Source organism: Fistularia commersonii, chromosome 10, assembly GCF_037954325.1.
Source record: "Fistularia commersonii isolate RoL2024-O1a breed Wild chromosome 10, RoL_Fcom_v1.0, whole genome shotgun sequence".
Taxonomy (NCBI): Eukaryota; Metazoa; Chordata; class Actinopteri; order Syngnathiformes; family Fistulariidae; genus Fistularia; species Fistularia commersonii.
This window is the reverse complement of record NC_141293.1, coordinates 1,924,652-1,948,282: the sequence shown is the minus strand read 5'-3', so window position 1 is coordinate 1,948,282 and position 23,631 is coordinate 1,924,652. Positions and strand designations below refer to the sequence as shown.

Sequence of the window (23,631 nt, the reverse complement as noted above, 5' to 3'; positions counted from 1 at the left end):
ACGTACGACAAAGTGAAGAAACCGTGCACGCCGAACGAGAACACGTGAACCGACTTGACACCTGTGGGAGGGAACGCGGTGCAACAGCGACACCTAGTGGCCGGAGGCGGTACTGCAGGACTGCAGCAAGTTGAATCGACGTGAACAAGTGTCAGATCCCGAAACAGCAGTCTCGTCAAATTCGATCAGAACGGCGTAAATACTTGATTAAATCGATGCAAATCCACGCGTGTGTGCAGGGGGGTTCACACGAATCGTAATTGTGTCTATTTTCATTCCCATCCTGCACATACATCCTCCTCCTCCTCCTCCTCCTCCTTCTTCTTCTTATTATTTCCTCACCACCACGCCAGCTCAGTTTCTCTCCTTCCACCTTGTTTATTGCTCATTCTTGATATTTTTCTTCGTGGCATCAGCCTTCGCCACGGCCCCCTTGGCGTCATGGCAACCGCATTGTAAGACTACTTTAACAGTGCGCATCATTCTACGGGAGCTGACGAAGGTGGATGAGGTGGGGCTGTGGAGGAGGATGGGGAAGGAAGTGACAAACCGAGCCACACCCACGTGTAGTGGCGTGGAAGATGCGGCCGGCAAAGCCGCAGGCAGGGTTGGCTTTAGGCTGCAGCATTTCTAATGATGTGACTCACTGTGGCACGGTGCGGTAGATGAGCATCCGAGCAATGCAAGGGGGAGAGAATGACCAACCAGCATGGGAGTGAAAAGGGCAAGAGCCAAGAAAGAGACTCTGGAAAGACATGGCAATTCATCTGCATTTTATGTGCCAGTGAGAAGTCGTGCAAAATGATCAAAATGTTGTGTCCAACTTTTTGAATTCATCTGGGACTACAGCAGTGGCGTTCATAAAGCGTTTATTAACCCACACAGACCACCTGCGCTCTTCTATATCCTGTGTAAAAAACATATTTTTAACAACATCAGTTTGCACTTGGTGGCTCCAGAATGCATTTATTAGGTAAACAGTTACAATTAAGGTTGGCTTATGATGAAGAACAACACCTCAATGAATGTGTCTAGAAAATACATACTTGTGTTATTAATTTAACCACACCACACATGGACGTAAATGTGTCTTGCACTGTAACTCCTCATAATAAAACCTTCGACGACGGAACTGCAGAATCAAGCCTTTATGTATGGAGGAAACCTAAATTATGATATATTGTCTCTCCCCATTTTCTCTCTCTCTCTGTGCATGGGGTGCAATGTGGGGGAAATATTAAAGGGATCCCCTCCCTTTCTTTCTATATAAATACTTCTTGCATCCACATAGACGCAAGAGACATCTTGCGGTGAAGAGTGTAAAAGCATTATAGTGTAACATTAATAATTAGTGAAACGTCATTGGACTACATTCAAGATCTGCACAAGTAGCTTGTGGGTTTGTCATCGTGACCGAATAAGATTCCCTGTTGTGTTTTTTTGTTTTGTTTTTGCTGCAAAACGAAGCGTGAATGAACTACGGCGGGGATGACGTCATGCTCGATATGCCTACCGGGTTATTAATTTGATCAGATTTTTATCATCACGTCTCATAAAGATAAGTCTTTTACAAGTAAATCGTGTGAATTTACCAAAGATAAGAATTAACTTATATCACGGAGGCTGTTTGAGCCACAATTAGAAACCAAAGTGACTGAAAGGCAAGGAAAAAAATTGAATGAATGAAACGCGTGTAAAAAAAAAAAAAACCGAACGTATTGCTGACGTCATCGGTTGCTACGCGGAAGGATATATTCGCCGAGTGTAGTTCCGGGTCTGGAACTACTTCTCTCAAAGGAACAGGGAAAACCCTTGGGCGGAAGGATACAGCGAAGCCACTCGTCGCTAACAGGTGCACAAAACGCGGAATCCACACACACAAGACGCATAATAACTCCTTGGAAAAACTAACAACACGTTTGCTAAAACAAAACAAGCCTTTTGACTTCGTCTGACTCATGTCACGGTAAGTTTAGCACACGGGTTCTTGAACGATCTACCGCTCTAATTGCTAGCTCTATGCTAATGCTAGCTTGCTTAATGGCTAACAGCTGACAACTCCGGAGTAGATGGGATCCATCGGGAGGATGTGAGGAACTCCGGATTTTTAATTTGATTTTTTGTTTAACATTTTGCATTTGATGTAGCGAAATTTGTCTGCCAATTTTAATGACACGCTGTACTGTCATTTTAAAAGCACTGCTCGTTTTATAGTCTTTAGATTGCAGTTGACGACAGCAGGAGGTTTGACGTAACGTTTGGGAACATTTACGTGACAGACACATGACGTATTTACAAAAAGGACACAATATGATAAACATTTTATGTTGTTAATATAAGAAATGTAAGTTGGGGAAACCAGCATCTACAGCTGTTATCACACCTGACAATTTTAAAGTATCTTAAAATACATTTTCATAGATAGCTGCATTACAGATAGCTGCATCCTTTCTGCACGCAAATTCATGAGCAACAATATGAAAACAAATATGTTTAAATTTGTGATACACTTTACATCAGCGTTGTTATTTATGAGTCATATCTGAATATCTAAATCACAGGACCTGCATCTATCAAGCAAACATGTCATGACATTCTATTTATATATTGTACATTAAATAGAGAAATCCTATGCTAAAGAGTGTGTGTGTATGTAAATGTATGTACTCATAGAAAACTGCAAAAATTACCATTGTCACCATCATGATACAGCTCACCCCAGCGCCAGATGTAAGTGTGTGTGTCGCGTGGCAGTGTGTCAGACAGATAGAGGGAAAATAACACGTTTCCAAAGTGGACACTGGCCTGCCCATTATCTTTCAGCCAAAGCTAACTTGGCAGGAACTGATTCAGTAATTCTATCAAATATAAGACCGTGATGGTGGGTGTTTTTCGCAAGATGAGAACATGAGTCATCAATGTTGTGGTTACTGTGAGAAACAACTGGAGGAGGTGTTGCAGGAGGAGGGGGGGGGGGGGGGGGGGGGTTGCTGTGTCTTTTTGGCCAAAGAACTGAGGAGCATGCTTGGTTAGCATGGAAATAATAATCCCATTCAAACACAGTTGGCACTTGTTTAGCAGGATGTAGATTTTTTTTTTTTTTTCTGCAGGGTATTACTCAGTGTGTGTGTGTGTGTGTGTGTGTGTGTAAACACAGGCGAACACGGCCGCACCTCAGCGATGTTGGAACTGTTCCTTTATCAGTTCGGCTAAGGCTGAATCAGCAAAAATATTTTTTGTGCGGAAAAATGCTAGGGGGAAAAAAAAAAAAGTGTTTAAAGCACTCTAATGTATGATTGACCCCTTCCACTTAATTCCAATAAATAGGTCTTTACTAGCATTTTTATTTTGTATTTAAAAGGTGTGTATCCACATTGAAAGAGCCTTTTGTTATCCCGGACTGCGTGTGCTTGACAAATACTCACATGTTGATGGGAAACAAGACAGATTTATACATTATCAGGTCGAGACAGGAACTTGACACTCACACACTTCCCATGACCCTGCTGTCGAATGCCGGAGAAGATGTTTTCATATTTGGAAACATAAATTGGAAAAGTGTCCCTGTTTGATTACACCCGGGGCATCTCAATGTGGAATTTATGTGCATTTTATGCACATATGCATTTTATGTGCATTTATGTGCATTTTCTCTGGGTTTTCTAGTTACCTCCTCCAGTCCAAAATAAAACACAGAAGGGAAAATGAAAACTGTGAATCGTCAAATATACGAATGAGATCCTGGCGATAGACTAAGCAGTCTGGACGATGAAAGTATGAATGACTTTGGAAACATTTAGACCTATAGAGTAAAACAGTTTATGCTCGAGAAGTATTTGACGGGGGAGTTGAGGACGCTTTGAACACGATATGATCCCGATGAGTCGCAGACACACTCACCTGCTCGCCATCTGAGGTTAAGCAGGCTTAATTCGTCTCTGCAGCGATTCGTAGACTCGGGCGATATCTGATATTTACGGTTGAAATTTACTGCCCGGCTACCGATATGTGTGACAGGCCTTCTTGGCAAGTGATTAAACTTGTTGTCAGGAAGTAGCTCCAAAAATCCAAGGTTTCCCCTGAGCTGCACAGAGCTTCCCTGGAGGTACTTGGCCATCCTCCAGACCTCAAATTGATTTCTCATCTCTTTAAGTCCTAAATCCCCTTTCACATGCTGCTGGCCTGCTGTTGACTCAAGCATTTCAGCAGGGTATTTTGCTTGTGAGCCTCCTTCCCAGGTTATGGTTGTTATGTTTGTCTGCCTTCCTGTGACAGTCGCTGTGTGGCTCTCTGCTTCTTATTTCAGCTCAGTCAATATCATTTTTTTTGAAAATCATATATCCAATCAAGTTCTGAGTCAAAAAGAAAATTGAAAACATAATCGCAGGGCATACAAGGCGCTTATTTTGACCGAAACTTGGTCTATTCCTTGAACCAGGGAATGAGCAATTTCAAATCTAATAATCAAAATTATAGCGAGGCTTATACTGGCTATGGCCACACAAATATAAATACATTATAGGTATGACATCACCGTACCATACACATTTCAGTAAATTTCAATACACCATAATTGACCAAATCTTCTACAATGATCTACCCTTTAAAAAAATGGATCATGAACTGTAATAATAATATTCATCATTTTAAAATGTATTTGAAAATCATTTAAAAAACAATTATCAAGAGTTATTGAAACACATTGAACGACAAGAGTTGTGGGTCAGAAAAAGCTGTTATTTATTTGAGACGGCGTCTAAAAGAAAGCAAGAAATAACCTGAGATCAGCAAAACAAAAAATAGGTATTGAAATTAGGAGTACCCAAATATCTAAAAACTACCTTTAAATGTGCAAGATTTGTCACAACTTTTCACTTCCTGTTTCATTTCTAAATCCGATGTTAATCATAACAACATCTCCAGAACACAAGGTTCTCACACTTTATTCACTTAGCCGTGCATCTTTTTCTCTTAGACTGAATGATTTTTTTTTTTATTTGATGCAGGTTCCAAAAAAATTGGTTTTAATGCAAGAAACATTGTCATGTATTTCTTTATCGATATTTATCGCTCCATCTTAACAATAACCGGAACCTCAATATATTAACAACAAGCTGACTTGCATATTGAATAAAGCTAAAAACTGAACCAACGCTGGTTCTAGGAAGAACTTCCTCCTCGCTGACATCTGAATATGTTCCTCTCTGGGAGTCCTGGTGGGTAAAGAGCTTCTTTCTGGAAATAAAAATGCACCTTAATAGGAACCTGAAGCCAAAATGCCAGGATGTTATTAGATTCTCTCCTCCTGCACTGTGGCTTTCTTTATGTTTGAGCTGTGACTGTAATTGAATGGGTGTAACAGATAATGACAGGGTTTATTATGTGTTTGTTTTTCTTTTCCTGCGTGCTGCATGTCAATTTGAGTATCTGGATCTCCACTATTTGTCTTTGCGTTGCGGAGGCTCTGGTGTTGGCCGATGTTCTCCATGAGTATCTGGATGCGTTGCATCATTTGGGAGGAACTAATAATCAAAAATATACTATTTTGTTGTAAGATATTTTCGTTATAAGATAAACTTTATTGATCCCCATAGGGGAAATTCCTTTGCCACGGCAGCGTAACTGTTATGATGTCAAAAAAAAACATCAAATAAATATGAATATAAATAGAGAGACAGTAAGAAGACAGAAGATAGCAAGACATCCAGGAATAAATAGATAAAAAAACAAACATCAGGGATAATAATGGGACAACATAAAGGAACAGTAAGGGTGAAAAATACACAACCAGAACTAAACAACAATATAAATAGAGTGACAATAGCAATGACAAGAATAAAATAAGTAAACAAAAATAGGCAGGATGTGGGACCAACAAGGATAAGGAAGACAGCAATTTATTGTTAATGTGGACCCCGAGGTCCTTGTAGGATTATATATTATATATAATCTATTTTCTCTCTTATCCTTGTCTGTCCCAGCCCGCACACATTCTGCCTATTTTTATTTATTTTATTCATTGCTGTTTATTTTTTTTTCACGGTTTATATTGCTGCACAGTTCTAGTTTTGTATTTTTCACCCTCACTGTTCCTTGATGTTGCCCATTGTCATGCCCCGATGTTGTTATTGTCTAGTTATCTGCTGTCTATTTATACGTGCATTATTTTTTTGTTTGTTTTGATCTGGGATCTATATTTATATTCATATTTATTTCCTTTTTTTTTCCCTCTTGTGTGACAAAGGAATTTCCCCTATGGGGATCAATAACGTTTATCTTATCTTTTAATCGACCAAAGACCCAGAAGTGGTTTCATCAGGTTTGCTTGAATTATGATCGGTTTTGTACAAAAGTTCCTATCAAGCCTTTATCACGGTTGTTAGTGATGATATTTTTCGGCTGGCAAGTAAGTGATTGATGAAAATATTATACATGCACTCACGATTAGCCAATAGAGCTAATATGGTAATATTGTTTATCAATCACTCACATAGCCTTATCTGGAGGAAAGTCATGTGATAGCGGATAAGTGACCGATATTAAATTGTTGATAAGAGAGCCACGGAGACACAGAAATATAAATTACAAGTTTGACCAAGAGTGGAAAGCATAAAGTCACACTGTGAAAGCCAAGTGAGATAATTAACCTGCGGTGTGACTGCAATCACATGGCCATGAGAGGAGTCACACCATCTTCCCTGGAGGTCCATCCCTCGTATCACTGCACAACTTTTTCGTCTTCTCACACTTGCACGAGGGAACGTAGACGGGTCTTGACTCTTGTTATTTTTTTTAAGGTACTTTTTTTTTTTAAGATAGCGAGAGCAGGGTGATGACTCGCGTTCGGGACTTAATCGGCTGGATTTATTAAACGCAACCATTTGCCGGGGGCCGATGGAGCAAACATGGTAAATCATGCTGCGTATTTATCCCCTTGCTTTGCAATGAAGAGTTCCCTTCATTTACTGTTTTTCCTAACCGACACCGGCAGTTTCAATACCGGTCTCTTTCTGTTAGTATTTCTGCAGAGCGGGTTTGTCCTTCCGACCTTTCCCGTCCAGAGTGACGGCTCGCTTTAGATAAACAAGACGTCACTTGACCGCCGAGGGCCATGTCAGGTAAGGAAAAGCTAATCATTTAAACGGCGGGGGTCGTTATATTTGCAATCGTTTTCAATTTGTTGTATTCGACAGGTACTTATACGCCGGCCCCCGGAGGGCCCTTCTCAGCTCTGACCCCCAGCATGTGGCCCCAGGACATATTAGCCAAGTATCATCAAGTGAGGATTATTTTATTAGAATACTACATTCCATTTTTTTTTTTTTCTTGTTTTTTTTGAGATAAAAACGATCATCTTCCCCGTACAGAAAGACACAACAGAACAACTGGAGCTCCAGTACGATGAGTTTGGCTTCAGAGTTGATAGTGAAGGTAAGCTTTCTTATTTTCCTCCCCCAACAAAGCTTCCAAATACCCTCAGGCAGGGAAAAAAAACTCAAAAGTAAACATATTCGCGCACAGTGGCTGCATGTGACCTCACTATTTTTTACTTTGGCTGAATTTACGCTTTGTATTTTTTGTTCAGATGAAGCAAGATGATCCATTTTATAAGCGTTCACAGTTTGGACTTGATTTTCTGCTGAACACACACAATAATGATATCAGCATCATTGTACAACGTGTGTGTGTGTGTGTGTACTCTTTGGGAGTTCCTATTTACGACATACATACAAGCAGACCTTGTTTAAGATTGAACAGTATATTCATTTACGGCCTCCACAGGAGGTCTTTCCTACCTGAGGCTGTCAGACTTTTTAATTCCTCTTCCCTCAGTCGCAGGGAATCTTCGAATCTTTGTAGTTAACAGTTAAGACAATTTATATTTCATTGTATTTCTTATTCTTCCTCCTTTCTACCATTATCTGTTACTGTTATGTTTTTACTTGAAACTCTGGCACAACAATTTCCTTCGGGATAAATAAAGTTGTTCTCATCTCATTTATTTTCCAATTTATCGACATGGACTCACTGAATGTTTCTCTTTGACTTCGAATAAGACTTTCCTTAGCTTAGCAGAAATATGGATACATTGAAAAACTTGTGATATTCTCTAATCTAACACAACTGTTCTGTTTCTTAATGCCATCGTTTATTCGATTCTTGGCACTCAAATGAAGGAAAAGGCCCACTGGCTTTTTTTTTTTTTTTTTTTTTTTCCCCTCTGTGATTCAGGATGCAAATTAATGTTGATATTATGACAGCAAAGATCTTTTTTTTTTTTTTTTTTTTTTTTTTCCCTTCTCAGACGGCGTGGAGCCCAGGCCTTGGCCGGGCACCGAAGGCTCCCCCCAGCGGGAAAATCCTCAGCAGAGATTACGCTGGCAAGCCCACTTGGAGTTCACACACAATCACACGGTGGGCGACCTGACCTGGGACCTCATCGCTCCGGCCTTCCCGCGCTCCGAACGCCTGCGTTCCCTGGTGCTCGGCGGCATTCCCCACAGCATGAGGCCGCAGGTGCGACGCCCGTCTAACACGATTTAAAAAAAAAAACAAAACAAAACTATGAAATAAACCAAAACTGCATCTACTAGTTATGGATGCGTCTGTCCGGAGCGCTGCAGAAGAAGAGGACGTCCGAGATCTCCTACAAAGAAATCATCAAGAACAGCTCAAATGATGACACCACCACAGCCAAACAGGTAAAAATCACACATCACACGTGTGTGTTTGCTGTGTTTGTAGACTCACATGACACTGCAGTTAAAATACACCCACTGTTGCGATGTTCCTAAATTTAAGATAAGGTAAGATACATTAAGATGAACTGTATTGGTCTCCATAGGGGATTTTTTTTTTTTTGTCACAGCAGCATATAAAATATGAAAATAAATAGATATGAAAATAAATAAATATGAAAATATATACTGCTCAAAAAAATAAAGGGAACACTTGAACAACACAATGTAACTCCAAGTCAATCCCACTTGTGTGAAATCATAGTGTCCACTCAGGAAGCAACACACATTGATTTGGACTTGTTTTAAGGACATTACATCAAAGTTGGATCAGCCTGGAGTTTGTTTTTACACTTTAATTTGGAGTGTGATTCCTAATCCAGACCTCCATGGGTTGATACAATTGATTTCCATTGATCATTTTTGTGGGATTTTGTTGTCAGCACATTCAACTGTGTAAAGAGCAAAGTATTTCATAAGAATATTTCATTCATTTAGATCTAAGATGTGTTTTTTAAGTGTTCCCTTTATTTTTTTGAGCAGTGTATATGAAATAAATATGAAAATAAATATGAAAATATAAATAGAAAATTGCAAAATAGCAACAAAAAAAAAAACGGTGAAAAATTGACAACCAAAACTAAAAACGACAACATCGACAGAGTGACAATAGCAATGATATGAATAAATAAACAAAAATAAGCAAAACGCGTCGGGTGGGATGAAGCGATGAAGCGATGAAGCGATGAACCGTCGCGCCGCCCGTCAGCTCCTGTCCCAGGAGGTGGGAAGGATTGTCCAGGATAGCTCCCGGTTTGTCCTTTGGTAGAAGGTCTTGAGGAGCTACAAACGCCAAGCGACCTCGGTCTGTCGAGTGCATCAGTGTGTGTGTCCAGTTTATTGTTCATGTGGACCTGGAGATACTTGGAGGAGTCCACTATCTCCACCTCCTCACCCTGGATGGTGATCGGTATCTTTCTCCTCCCATTCTTCCCCAAGTCCACAACCTCCTCCTTGGTCTTGGAGACGTTGCTCCACTCCACAAACCCGCGATCAGACCTCTGAGGTCCTCGTCGTCATGGTTGATTCATCTAATAAGAGTCATCGGAGAACTTCTGGAGGCGGCAGGAACCGGAGTTGTACCGCAAGTTGATACAACTCCGGTTCCTGACGATTAGCTGAATTTATCAAGAATTCTAGATCATAGCTTGCTGACATATAAGCCCCTGACATCAAATAAATAAATAAATAAATGTTAATAATAACATAATAAGGATGAAATGTATGTATGTACGTACGTATGTATGTATCCATATGTATATGTGTGTGTGTGTACCCATATATATATGTTTATGTGTGTATATATCTATGTGTGTGTATGTAAGTATGTACGTATGTATGTATCCATATGTATATGTGTCGGTGTGTGTGTGTACCCATATATATATGTTTATGTGTGTATATATCTATGTGTGTGTATGTATGTATCCATATGTATATGTGTGTGTATATATGTACACTGCTCAAAAAAATAAAGGGAACACTTAAAAAACACATCTTAGATCTAAATGAATGAAATGTTCTTATGAAATACTTTGCTCTTTACACAGTTGAATGTGCTGACAACAAAATCCCACAAAAATGATCAATGGAAATCAATTGTATCAACCCATGGAGGTCTGGATTAGGAATCACACTCCAAATTTAAGTGTAAAAACAAACTCCAGGCTGATCCAACTTTGATGTAATGTCCTTAAAACAAGTCCAAATGAATGTGTGTTGCTTCCTGAGTGGACACTATGATTTCACACAAGTGGGATTGACTTGGAGTTACATTGTGTTGTTCAAGTGTTCCCTTTATTTTTTTGAGCAGTATATATATGTTTGTGTATGTATGCTTGTATGTGTGTGTATGTGTATATGTATGTATGTATGTATCCATATATATGTATATGTGTGTGTGTGTGTGTGTGTGTATATTTATATATATGTGTATGTATGCCTGTGTGTGTGTGTATGTATGTATGTATGTACGTATCCATATGTATATGTGTGTGTGTATATATATATATGTATGCCTGTGTGTATATGTGTGTATGTATGTAGTTCTGAGATGGCTATTTGGTTGAGTGGTCGCTTCTGACCTCCGGCACTTCTTAAGCGCCTGCCAAATGACTATAACGCAATATAAATAAAAGCATATTTTTTTCCAGAACCGCTTCCATTTTTGCTCCAATAATACTCCGTTTCTCGCCGATCTCTCACCGTCAGATAGAGAAGGACCTTTTGCGGACCATGCCGACCAACGTGTGTTTCAGCAGCCTGACCAGCGTGGGGGTGCCGAGGCTGCGGCGGGTGCTGAGAGCTCTGGCCTGGCTTTACCCCGACATCGGGTACTGCCAGGGCACCGGCATGGTGAGTCGCTGGGATATCGATCCCCATCGGGGAAATTCCGTCGTCACAGCAGCGCGACAGATTAGAAGTGTCAAATATACTGCTCAAAAAAATAAAGGGAACACTTGAACAACACAATGTAACTCCAAGTCAATCACACTTGTGTGAAATCATAGTGTCCACTCAGGAAGCAACACAGATTCATTTGGACTTGTTTTAAGGACATTACATCAAAGTTGGATCAGCCTGGAGTTTGTTTTTACACTTTAATTTGGAGTGTGATTCCTAATCCAGACCTCCATGGGTTGATACAATTGATTTCCATTGATCATTTTTGTGTGATTTTGTTGTCAGCACATTCAACTGTGTAAAGAGCAAAGTATTTCATAAGAATATTTCATTCATTTAGATCGAGGATGTGTTTTTTAAGTGTTCCCTTTATTTTTTGGAGCAGTGTATAAACATTACGAACGGACGTTTGAGTGGGTTTGGTTTGCAACTCCCAACTGTAAGGAGTGCAATTTAAGCGGCGGAAGACTTTACATAAGATAAGAACAACTTATTAATCCCGAAGGAAATTGTCGTGCCAGAGTTACAGAAAATATAACAGTAATAAATAATAAAAAGAAAAAGGCAGAATTAGAAATAAAAATAAACTATAAACTATAAAGTGTCTCAGTGAAACTACAAAGTGTCTTAGTAAACAAGTGATAAAACTATAAAGTGTCTCAGTGAAACTATAAAGCGTCTTAGTAAACAAGTGATAAAACTATAAGTGTCTTAGTAACAAGTGAGGTAAGGAGTGCACAATAGTATGATAAAAGGAAAAATTTAATTTTTTTGAGCAGTGTATATATGAGTATAGATATAAATAGAGCTACAAAAACAACAGCGACGTCATATAGGAAGACATTTGGCACTAACAGCAACGATGTATCCATATTTATCGAATATCTTCTGTAAAAATGTATACCGTAATTTCCGATCGCTATCTCCGGCTTCCTCCTGCGCACTAAAACCGTCAAAGTCGTCCTTATCTGTGTCAGAGTTGAACGGACTCAGAATTTCCCGGTCATTTCGTCGACCCCATGTGACGAAGATAAATGTTTTAGCGGCGTGAAGCTCTTCCCCCCCCCCCCCCCCCCCCAAAAAAAATCCATACATTAGCCGCATCTTTGTTTAAGCAACTGTTCAAAGCTTACGGTACTTATTTTTACGCAAGTCTACGGTACTGTCTTTAATTTAATCACATTTGGACCTGTTTTTAGTTTATCTACTGTTTTTTTTAATCTGTACTGCCAATTGTACTTGTCTTTAGTTCTATCCACCCCCTTGTACTTTTTAATTTGATCTCATTTTATTGTTGTGCTGTGCTCTGCTTTGCTTGTAAACTTGTCAACCCTGGAAATGAGGAAGACCTCAGTGGTCTTACAAGTATAAATAAAGGTTATTATTATTATTATTATTTACTCCCTTCATCTAAATCACATAAATTCATCTTACTGATCGCAAAATGATTGGAAAACTGCATGATTAAATTGGCGTACGGTCTACTTTTTACAATCTGCAACACTTCACCTCAGACAGAGCGAGGGAATCATTGGAAAATGAGCAGGAAATGAATCCTACATTCTCACAAAGCAGCTGGATTGATAGCTATCGATTGAAAATTGGTGGGAAAGCTGTTAAAATAAATGGAACGATTAATAATAGCGTTACAAAAGTCATCTTCAGCGGCAGGGAATCTTCAAAGAACTTAAAACACTTTATAGCCTTGACTTTGACACTTTATAGTTTTATTTGTATTTCTTACCCCCCCCCCAACTTTTTTTTTTTTTTTACTGTTTATACAATTTCCTACTATTATTTATTATTGTTATGTTTTACTTGAAACTCTGGCACAACAATTTTCCTTGGGGATAAATAAAGTTCATCTCATTTATTTTCAAATTTATCAACCTGGACTCGCTGAATGTTTCTCTTTGACTTTGAATAATAAATGGGGATAAATAAAGTTATTCTTATTTTTAAGGCAGGTTAACATGTTGATCATCATCATCATCTATCTTTCTGTTTATATTTATATTCATATTCATCATTCATTTAACTTATTCTTATTTATATTGAAATGTGAAAACATTGCCACCGAATATCAGGTCTGTGTTTTCGTCCCCAGGTGGTTTCCTGCCTTTTGCTGTTTTTAGAGGAGGAGGACGTGCTCTGGATGATGTGCGCCCTGATCGAAGACCTCCTTCCGCCGTCGTACTTCTCCTCCACCCTGCTGGGCGTCCAGACGGACCAGCGAGTGCTTCGCCAGCTCATCGTTCAGTTCCTGCCGGCCCTGGACCGCCTCTTGCAGGAGCACGACATCGGTAGGTGACGTCATCCAAGCCGCCTCCTGATGGTTTTTATTTTTATTTTTTTTTTTTTTGCATTTGCAAAACGTTGACCTTTTCTCCTTTTCGACCCCAGAGTTGTCCCTCATCACGCTCCACTGGTTCCTCACCTCCTTCGCCAGCGTGGTGGACATCCGTCTGCTGCTCAGGATCTGGGACCTCCTCTTCTACCAGGGTTCGCTGGTGCTCTTTCAGGTCACGCTGGGCATGCTCAAGATCAAGGTATCGAAAGCCAAATATTTCTAAATATATTTCATCCAGAGCCGGATAGTATTTTTAATAAATGAAATATGTCTTACTTTTAATGCGACCTCCGGCGCCGCATGGATTTATGTTATTAAAATTATGCAATTTTATCGTAGCATATTAGCCGCAAATGTAAATTCTGCTATCTATGCGGCCTTGAATGCACGGTAAACATCCTCTTTTTTTTTTTTTTTTTTTCTTTTCGTCATCTTTTCCGTTACGAGGGTCGACGCGGATAAACTAGTCGGCTTATCTGATCAAATTTATTTCTTCACCTTTACAATGACCTTTACAATGACCTTCATAAATGAAATATGTCTTACTTTTAATGCGGCCTCCGGCGCTGCAGGGATTTGTTCCGAGCGCCGCTTTATGTTATTAAAATTACGCAATTTTATCGTAGCATATTAGCTGCAAATGTAAATTCTGCTATCTACGCAGCCTGGAATGCACGGTAAACATCCTCTTTTTTTTTATTATTGCCATCTTTTGCGTTACGAGGGTTGACGCGAATAAACTAGTCGGCTTATCTGATCAAATTTATTTCTTCACCTTGACAATGACCTTCATAAATGAAATATATTTTAATTTTTAATGCGAACTCTGGCGCTGCATGGATTTGTTCCGAGCGCCGCTTTATGTTATTAAAATTACGCAATTTTATCGTAGCATATTAGCTGCAAATGTAAATTCTGCTATCTACGCAGCCTGGAATGCACGGTAAACATCCTCTTTTTTTTTATTATTGCCATCTTTTGCGTTACGAGGGTTGACGCGAATAAACTAGTCTGCTTATCTGATCAAATTTATTTCTTCACCTTGACAATGACCTTCATAAATGAAATATATTTTAATTTTTAATGCGAACTCTGGCGCTGCATGGATTTGTTCCGAGCGCCGCTTTATGTTATTAAAATTACGCAATTTTATCGTAGCATATTAGCTGCAAATGTAAATTCTGCTATCTACGCAGCCTGGAATGCACGGTAAACATCCTGTTTTTTTTTTTGTTTTTTTTTTTCTTATTGCCATCTTTTGCGTTACGAGGGTTGACGCGAATAAACTAGTCGGCTTATCTGATCAAATTTATTTCTTCACCTTGACAATGACCTTCATAAATGAAATATATTTTAATTTTTAATGCGAACTCTGGCGCTGCATGGATTTGTTCCAAGTGCCGCTTTATGTTTGAGCGTTTCATCGATGCAATTTTATTGTTGCATATTAGCTGCAAATGTAAATTCTGCTATCTACGCAGCCTGGAATGCACGGTAATCATCCTCTTTTTTTTTTTTTTTTTTTTTTTCTTTTCACCATCTTTTCCGTTACAAGGGTTGACACGGATAAACTAGTCAACTTATCTGATCTAATTTATTTCTTCACCTCCACAATGACCCGGACGTGCTCCGAAGCCATCGCCTCTCGACCAGGCCGACAGTTTATCTTCAAAACTAATTTTCTACCTACTTTAAAATGACACAGTATTGGGAAGAATATAACAAGAATCAAAATTTTAGGTTCACAGATATTTGCAAAACCCGTTCTTTCCGGAAGTGCGAGCATTGTTGGTGACCTTTAGGACGTTGGAGGTGAAGGAGGGAGTGAATAGCGATGTCATAACGTGACATAATCCTGGTGACAATCCTGTTATGTTTTGCTTGAAACTCTGGCACAAAAATTTCCTTCGGGATAAATAAAGTCGTTCTTATCTTATCTTAAATCCAGGTTAAGCCCTGACTCTTCCTCCTCGTGTGCAGGATAAGAAATAAAGAGAATAGATCAGGGGTCGGCGACCTCCGCCTCTTTCGTCCTTAAGTTATAAGTATTTAATTGAAGTGTATTTTATTTGTGTTAGCTCATTACATTACATTACATTACATTTGGCAGATGCTTTTATCCAAAGCGACTTACAATAGAGGACATTAGGACTGCAAATAACACTTGCATCCTTTTTTTTTTTTTTTTTTTTTTTAATTTCAGTTCTAAATTGGAAGGTGATTGCGATTTTTGTAATATTAAAATAAAATAATATTTATTATTTTTCGACACTCGCGGAAGCCGGTTAACACATCAAAACGCCGTCAGTTTGTGGAGAATTTGTCGGTTCACCCGTTATTTTTTTCAAGAATTAGATCAATAAAATGTAATTTTCTCTGTAGCATTTGGTGCATTTCATTTGCAACACGCTATAGTTGTTATATAGTTATAGTCGCGGAAGCCGGTAAAGTCCCGATGTGCAGACGCTGTGCGCAGAAGTTCAGGAGCAGAAGTCCCATAAACCAGGTAAAATAAATATTTATGAAGATATTTTGCAAATATTTATTTTTTATTGTTTACTGACACAGTGATTTTTTTTCCCGATTTATTTTAAAAATTCAGGTCAAGGCTCCGCTACACGCTCTGAAAGCCCAAAATGAGTTCATTGCATTAATAAAATGTGATTTTCTCCGTAATACTTTGTGAATTTCAGAAGCAACAGACTTGTTTATACAAAATGTAAATGTAAGAAAAAGCAATATATGTAGAGTGGTACCTTTATTTTAGACGTCAAAAAGTAATTGTGGCTCCCGGTGTTTTCTTTTCCGTGGAAACCGGGTCCAAATGGCCCTTTGGGTGTTCGAAATATTCCCCAACCTTTGCGTAAATCGTCCGGTTTCTTCTTCTAAGGGTCAAAGGTCATCACAGCGCCGTCGTTCCCCCGCTTTTCTTTGAAGGTGCATTCGGAGTGAATCCTCGCGAATCTCACTTTTCCGCCTCAGGAAGAAGAGCTGGTGTCTTCGGAGAACTCCGCCTCCATCTTCAACACTCTGTCGGACCTGCCCAGCCAGCTGAGAGACGGGCCGGCGGTCCTGGGGGAGGCCATGAGGCTGGCGGGGTCCCTGTCCCAGGAGACCCTGGAGGCCCACCGACACAAACACCTGGCCTACATTCTGAACGAACAAGCCCAGCTCAGCAGCGGAACCAACACGCCGCTCAACTCGAACCTCAACAAGGTCTGCGGATTTTTTTTTTTTTTTTTTTTTTTTAAAAAGGGCGTGCATTTGATTTTTAACGCCCCGGCGTGCATCCGCAGGCGGTGAGGAGACAGTCGCTGCGTAGAAAGTCCACGCTGAGCTCCCTGCTGTTCGGGGAGGACGAAGCCGAGGCTCTGAAGTCCAAGAACATCAAGCAGACGGAGTTGGTGGCGGCGCTACGGGAGGCCATAACTCGCACCGCCGAGCACTTCCACTGTCTCGACCCTCGTCACTCCACCGCCGTGAGTTAACGCGGCACGCCGTGGATTCGCTAAAAAAAATAGAACCCGAGTGAACTAGACATTTTGCACGTGGGTTTTTCCGTCAGGTGTGTTTTTTTTAAGTGGGCGGATTTCGAAGTGAACGTTTGCGATGCTTCTCAACTCACCGGAATGACTTCCCGCGGCGAGATAATAATAATAATAATAATAACGAACGAACGTTCCATTTCACGACTTGTCGTAAAATTCTCGTCGTAAAAAGACAAATCCGTGTTTCCTTTCTTCACTAGGCTTCCGACTCGATTCTGGAGAATAAGATCCACTGAAAAATCGTTTCGGGACATTAAACAAGGAGAGCCTCCCTGTTTTCCATAAAGCACATGCCATCAACTAATAGAATTGAAAAAAAATATGTACATTTTGAAAAATTACTTAAATGATTTTACGTGAACGATATCTCATTACATATTAAGGACATGTTTTCGTAAAAACTAAAAAAAAAAAAAAAACTAAATTAAACTTCCGGCGCTGTCTTGGGCAGCTTTCTACTTTTTTTAAATTTTTTTATTCTATTTAACTCTTCTTGCCTTTTTTTTTTTTTTTCCCAACAATTTCCTTCGTGTTGTTCTTATTCTTAGTAAAAGTTTAGATTAAGATCAGATGTCGAATATGCCTTTTGGATACCGGCGACTGGGGCAAACAAATACGAAATAAAGGTTAGGCAAACAAGCGGGCCGCGAATTCAATCCTGTAGTTTTAACACCTTCTCGGTTATTTGTTTTTTGCGGCGAACGACCCGACTTTCCACTCAAGAAAAAAGAAAAATTAAAATCGACGCGTCGCGATTTGCGCGTTAAACGCTTTTAAGGTTTAGCGTCTCATCCCGGGTTTCATTTTTGAAAGCTCTCGATTGGTCTGCTCAGGAGCTGACGCCGGACTACTCCATGGAGAGCCACCAGCGGGACCACGAGAACTTTCTGGTCGGGTCCCGGAACAGGCGCCGGCGGGCGAAGGCCCTGCTGGACTTCGAGCGTCACGACGACGACGAACTCGGATTCAGGAAGAACGACATCATCACCGTAAGTCGGGGACCGACGCGACTCGCCCGTCGTCGCGCAGAGACGCTAAACGGCGATTCTTATTTCTCCGGCAGATCGTCTCGCAGAGGGACGAACACTGTTGGGTCGGCGAGCTCAACGGGCTCAGAGGTCTGGCCTTCCTCACTTTAACGCGCATCCGTTTGTTTCCCCCCCCCCCCCCCCCGCCGGCTCATCGTACAACACCTCCCGCTTCTTTTTAAACAGGTTGGTTCCCCGCTAAGTTTGTGGAGATACTGGACGAAAGGAGCAAAGAGGTACAAACCAGTTTTCGCCGACGTATCGATGCGTTTTCCCCCCCGAAATGAGAGTGGATCTCTCTCTCCGTCCTCCAGTATTCTTTAGCAGGTGATGATTCGGTAACGGAGGCGGTGACGGATCTGGCCAGAGGGACGCTTTGTCCGGCGCTAAAGGCCATCTTTCAGCACGGCCTCAAAAAACCCTCAATCCTCGGGGGTCCCTGTCACCCCTGGTTATTCATAGAGGAGGTAGGAGAGGTTGTTTTTTTTTTTTTTTTTTTTTTTGTTTATTATTCAAATTAAATGCGGCGCTACAACCTTCACATGCATGCACTCGCCGTCCTCTTGTTTTTTTTTTTTTTTGTTTATTCTCGCAGGCGGCCAGCAGAGAGGTGGAGAGGGACTTCAACTCTGTCTACTCTCGACTGGTCCTGTGCAAAACCTACAGGTAAAACACACCAGGCGTCTTCAGCCAAGTTACAACAGATGCCGCCGACTAAAAGTGCTTTATCACTTTTATACACGGTCATTCTTTGACTTACGGGTTTCATGCATTACGTAACTCATACCTCGATTTGCTCGTACATCAAATTAAATTTGCCCGTTTAAAAAGATTAGAAACGCTATTAATCCGCTCCAGCCCCCCCCCCCCCCCTGTTTTTAAATGCTTTTAAATAAAAAATGAATAAAAAATAAATAAATGCAAATATAGATAAACATAATAACAGGGACTGTGAATAAATATTACATTGCATTTGGCAGACGCTTTTATCCAAAGCGACTTACAATAGAGGACATAAGAACTGCAAATACACTTGCAAATACACGATGCACAGGAAATATACAGAACAGTAAGCTTGGGTTAGTGAGTTTTTTGTTTTGTTTTTTTTTTAAATAATATTTTTTTTTTTTTTACTGTTTATACAATTTCCTACTATTATTTATTATTGTTATGTTTTACTAACTCGTCGCTTAACACGCTCAACGCTGCAATGCATTGCTAAATTTAACTCGCACATTCAGGCCCATCCAAAAATCTGTTTATTACTTGTAATTTTTTGCTTGTGCTGATCATAGTAAATTAAAACGATGAAAATAACGCAACTTAACCTACATCAGACGCGGGCATTTTACGGCCTGCTTTTTTTCTTTGAATATTTATATAATAAATCGATGAATATTATAAATAAATATAGTTTTGAATTTTCTTTGATTATTTAAACAAGTATTTTCAATCAATATTGAATTTAGAATCTCATTTTTTTTCACCTCTTGTTTGACTGATTACATTCAAATAATGTCGGTACATTTATACCATCATTCGTGATTTTAAAGTCGAAATTAAATGCAGAATAAAAATTCTAAAATATTTATGACACACTTTATTGCGAGACTTAATCCAGTGACAAACTGAATGCCCGTCGTCTTTTTTCGAACTTTCAAACTGGCTTAAAAATGACTCTTCCAAATCCCCACAAATGATTTCCTGCGTCACGGTATCTCACCAACATCTCCTCCGTAAAACACCATTTTCTTGAATCATTTGCCAGGTTGGATGAAGATGGGAAAGTTCTTACACCAGAGGAGCTGCTTTACAGGGTAAGAACATATTCAGTCGGCATTTGGACCGATATTCACGTCACATTGCGCATCCTTGGTTGACAAATACAATATGTGTTCTTATGTTCCGAAAAAAAAAGACATTAGTTTTCGGTGGACGTCTTGTTTATGATTCTTTTAATCAGAAAGAGCATCTGACTGGCCATGTATCTAAAGCTTGAATCTTCTTGTACTTCTTGTACACTACAATTTTTCCTTTTATCATACTATTGTGCACTCCTTACCTCACTTGTTACTAAGACACTTATAGTTTTATCACTTGTTTACTAAGACGCTTTATAGTTTCACTGAGACACTTTATAGTTTATTTTTATTTCTAATTCTGCCTTTTTCTTTTTATTATTTATTACTGTTATATTTTCTGTAACTCTGGCACAACAATTTCCTTCGGGATTAATAAAGTTGTTCTATCTTATCTTAAAGTCTTCCGCCGCTTAAATTGCACTCCTTACAGTTGGGAGTTGCAAACCAAACCCACTCAAACGTCCGTTCGTAATGTTTATACACTGCTCAAAAAAATAAAGGGAACACTTAAAAAACACATCCTAGATCTAAATGAATGAAATATTCTTATGAAATACTTTGCTCTTTACACAGTTGAATGTGCTGACAACAAAATCCCACAAAAATGATCAATGGAAATCAATCGTATCAACCCATGGAGGTCTGGATTAGGAATCACACTCCAAATTAAAGAGTAAAAACAAACTCCAGGCTGATCCAACTTTGATGTAATGTCCTTAAAACAAGTCCAAATGAATGTGTGTTGCTTCCTGAGTGGACACTATGATTTCACACAAGTGTGATTGACTTGGAGTTACATTGTGTTGTTCAAGTGTTCCCTTTATTTTTTTGAGCAGTGTATTATACTTTGAATAATTCTTACGCTCTTTCTATCAGCGCACATCCAGACGGACAGCAAAGTAGGAATTTCACTGTTCAGGGAAACCCGTTTCTACACTGCATGTGACACTTGATGGTTTGTTTGTGTGTTTGTATATGTTATGTTTATGATGACGCGTAAATGTATCCGTAACATGGAAAGCCGGGGGTCTGTTGTCGCCACGGCGTTGTATTTCAGGCGGTGCAATCGGTCAACATGAGCCACGATTCAGCTCACGCTCAAATGGATGTCAAGTTCAGGTCCCTCGTCTGCGTCGGCCTCAAGTGAGAACCTCCGGGCCGCCGAATCCTCGCCGGTTTTCGAAAAAAAAACCTCTTCCCAGCGCTCTCTCTCTCTCCCTCTGCAGCGAGCAGGTGCTGCACTTGTGGCTGGAGGTGTTGTGCTCGAGCATCTCCGCCGTGGAGAAGTGGTATCACCCGTGGTCGTTCCTTCGCAGCCCCGGATGGGTGCAGATCAAGTGTGAGCTCAGGTATTGGACACACACACACGGAAAAATAACTAAATATGAATTTGGTTCATGCAGACGTGTCATCTTGATTATTCCGATTTTTTAATTTTTTTTTATTTTTTTTTTTTTTTTTTAATTTTTCCCCCATATATTTAGGTTCACTCAAAATGTAATAACCCTCAATATCAAAGTAACCCAAAAATAATCATCGCACAGACGTCGACTTCATGCTTAACCTTCAAGCATCTTTCATAGGAGGAGGGAAAAAAAAAAAAAAAAACGCCGGGGAAAGCTACGCTACACATAATCAGGGATGACGCTTCCAAAAAATACGCGGCTGTATCTTGTTTAGCTCATAAAAAGAGGATAAAAGCAAGACAGGAAAGGAAATGGAGACAAATCCGAGCGTTTAGTGAGTTTAATGGAACGGCGATTGTGTGTGTGTTTTTGTTTCCACAGGGTTCTTTCAAAGTTTGCCTTCAGTCTCTCCCAAGACTGCGAGCTGCCTGAAAAGAAAGAGGTGAGCGAAAGGCGGTGACTTTGCGTTAAATATAAGCCGGTAATCCTGTGGATTCATGCTGGGGAGAAAAACCGTACTTGCTTTTTACAGAAATCAACTGTTCTGAAAGCTGAAGTTGTGGATGTGCTGGTTCAGCATCACCTGTTTAGTTGGGATCTTAATGTTAGATGTTATCCCTTCTGATCCCCTTTTTAGTCCTTTTTTTTAATTTCACAAAATGCATATTAGTGACCGTCGATGCTTAGAAAACTAGTGATTAAAAAAGTAGCCAGACATGGTTACACAAATAGTGCAACACAGTAGAAAAACGGAGGCAAATTCTTGAACATCTAAATTGAATTCAGCTTTATTCTATTACTTGACCGAGTTTTAAAGGGAAATATAGTAAAGTTGCACTCGGATGATGTTTCACAAAACAGTGAGCGTTGAAATGGAGTATCATGATATTGTTCTTACTATGTGAAATGTCCAGATATACATTATGTACGGCAGCCATTGCAATTTTTTTCCTGGGTTGCGCTTTGGTTTGTTTCAAGATTCGCCTTTGCCTTTTTTGTAAATGTTGCTGTTTTTTTTATATCCGGAGCTGTTTGTTTTCACCTGAGTGAACTTCTAAATTTTTGGTCAAATAAATTTGCAACTGTTTGATTCCATTATGGCCAAGTATTCAAAGAATGTTTATTGAAATAGCAAAGAAAATAACCGCTTGAATTGATTTTTTTTTTTTTTTTTTTTTTCTTTTACGCCTAATATTTGTTCCTTTATGTTAAAAAAAAAAAATAAATGTTTTTTTCTCTTGCAGGAGAAGGAGCAGAGACCACTGAAAGAGGGAGTGCAGGATATGTTGGTGAAACATCACCTCTTCAGTTGGGACATTGATGGCTAGACGTGCTCTGCGGGGGCAAAAAACAACCAAAACAAAACAAAAAAAAAAAAAAAAAGACGACGACGACAACAAAAGAAAACTCAAAACCTCCCTTCCCAAACGCCCGTGTCCGATTTCTTCATGTTTCAAACGGACCGGATCTTAAGACAGTGATATCCGCTAGTTTGTGAGTATTTCACAGACCCTCCGTCACTTTGCCTTTTCAATGCTGGACTCCTGTAACTCGCTGAGCGTTACGTCATCCTGCAGGGCGACCTGATCCTTTGCGATCATCAAGAAATCTAAATTGACGCTGTTATAAAGGTAAAAACGTCCGTACTTGTCGTCGTCGTCGGACAAGATCACTTTTCACTTTTTCACCACACCAGCAGTTTCGGTGGTTTACGGCGAGCTGGCTGTGTGTTTGTGAGACAAACTGTCCAGAAAGTAAAGGATCCCTTTACCAATAAAAACTGTCGACTTCCTAAACATTAAGACCAAAACATTCCCAAATGTTCACAGAATATTTTTGGAGAAAATTATTCTTGTCTTATTCACCTGAGTTACACTAAATATTTAGTTTAAACAGTAATGTTGCACATACCAAGAAGAGCCTTTTTTCCAAAGGAACGAGTTACGATTGTGGGTTTGTGAGCAACCTGGATTTGTTTGACTAAATGTAAATGTTGGACAATCTAAATAAATATTACATAGATATATAATATGTAACTTTATTTGTACAGTTTTTTTTTGTTTTTTTTCCAAAAATTTTCTGTAATATCAGAGTTTAATGTGGGATTGATGACCAACAACTTTTACTTGTGATCCTAAACGGCTTGTACGTGATCACCATGTATCTCCCCGTAGATATTTACTCACCCTGGACGCTTCTAGTTAACCACCGAGGATTAATGGGGAGTTTGTACTTT

At 39.7% G+C, this 23,631-nt stretch overlaps 1 protein-coding gene across 1 annotated transcript; it reads left to right on the top strand.

Annotated features, from left to right (window-relative positions):
• Window positions 1-1,814: 1,814 nt before the first annotated feature.
• Window positions 1,815-23,431, top strand: sgsm3 (small G protein signaling modulator 3). The gene is made up of 21 exons (XM_086153195.1): window positions 1,815-1,966; window positions 7,018-7,118; window positions 7,194-7,279; window positions 7,368-7,431; window positions 8,306-8,517; window positions 8,595-8,702; window positions 11,010-11,153; window positions 13,309-13,504; window positions 13,605-13,750; window positions 16,534-16,767; window positions 16,848-17,030; window positions 17,933-18,088; window positions 18,163-18,217; window positions 18,314-18,363; window positions 18,442-18,594; window positions 18,723-18,793; window positions 19,896-19,944; window positions 21,047-21,132; window positions 21,216-21,338; window positions 21,777-21,837; window positions 22,640-23,431. The coding sequence occupies exons 2-21, from the start codon at window positions 7,112-7,114 to the stop codon at window positions 22,721-22,723; spliced, it is 2,268 nt and encodes a 755-aa protein (XP_086009321.1). The 5' UTR covers window positions 1,815-1,966; window positions 7,018-7,111; the 3' UTR covers window positions 22,724-23,431.
• The last annotated feature ends 200 nt before the right edge of the window (window positions 23,432-23,631 follow it).

Bases quoted from the DNA above. Each gene is read 5' to 3' on its own strand.
- sgsm3 (XM_086153195.1), top strand. The intron at 13,751-16,533 runs GTATCGAAAGCC...TTTCCGCCTCAG, and splicing joins TGGGCATGCTCAAGATCAAG to GAAGAAGAGCTGGTGTCTTC. The intron at 21,339-21,776 runs GTATTGGACACA...TTGTTTCCACAG, and splicing joins CAGATCAAGTGTGAGCTCAG to GGTTCTTTCAAAGTTTGCCT.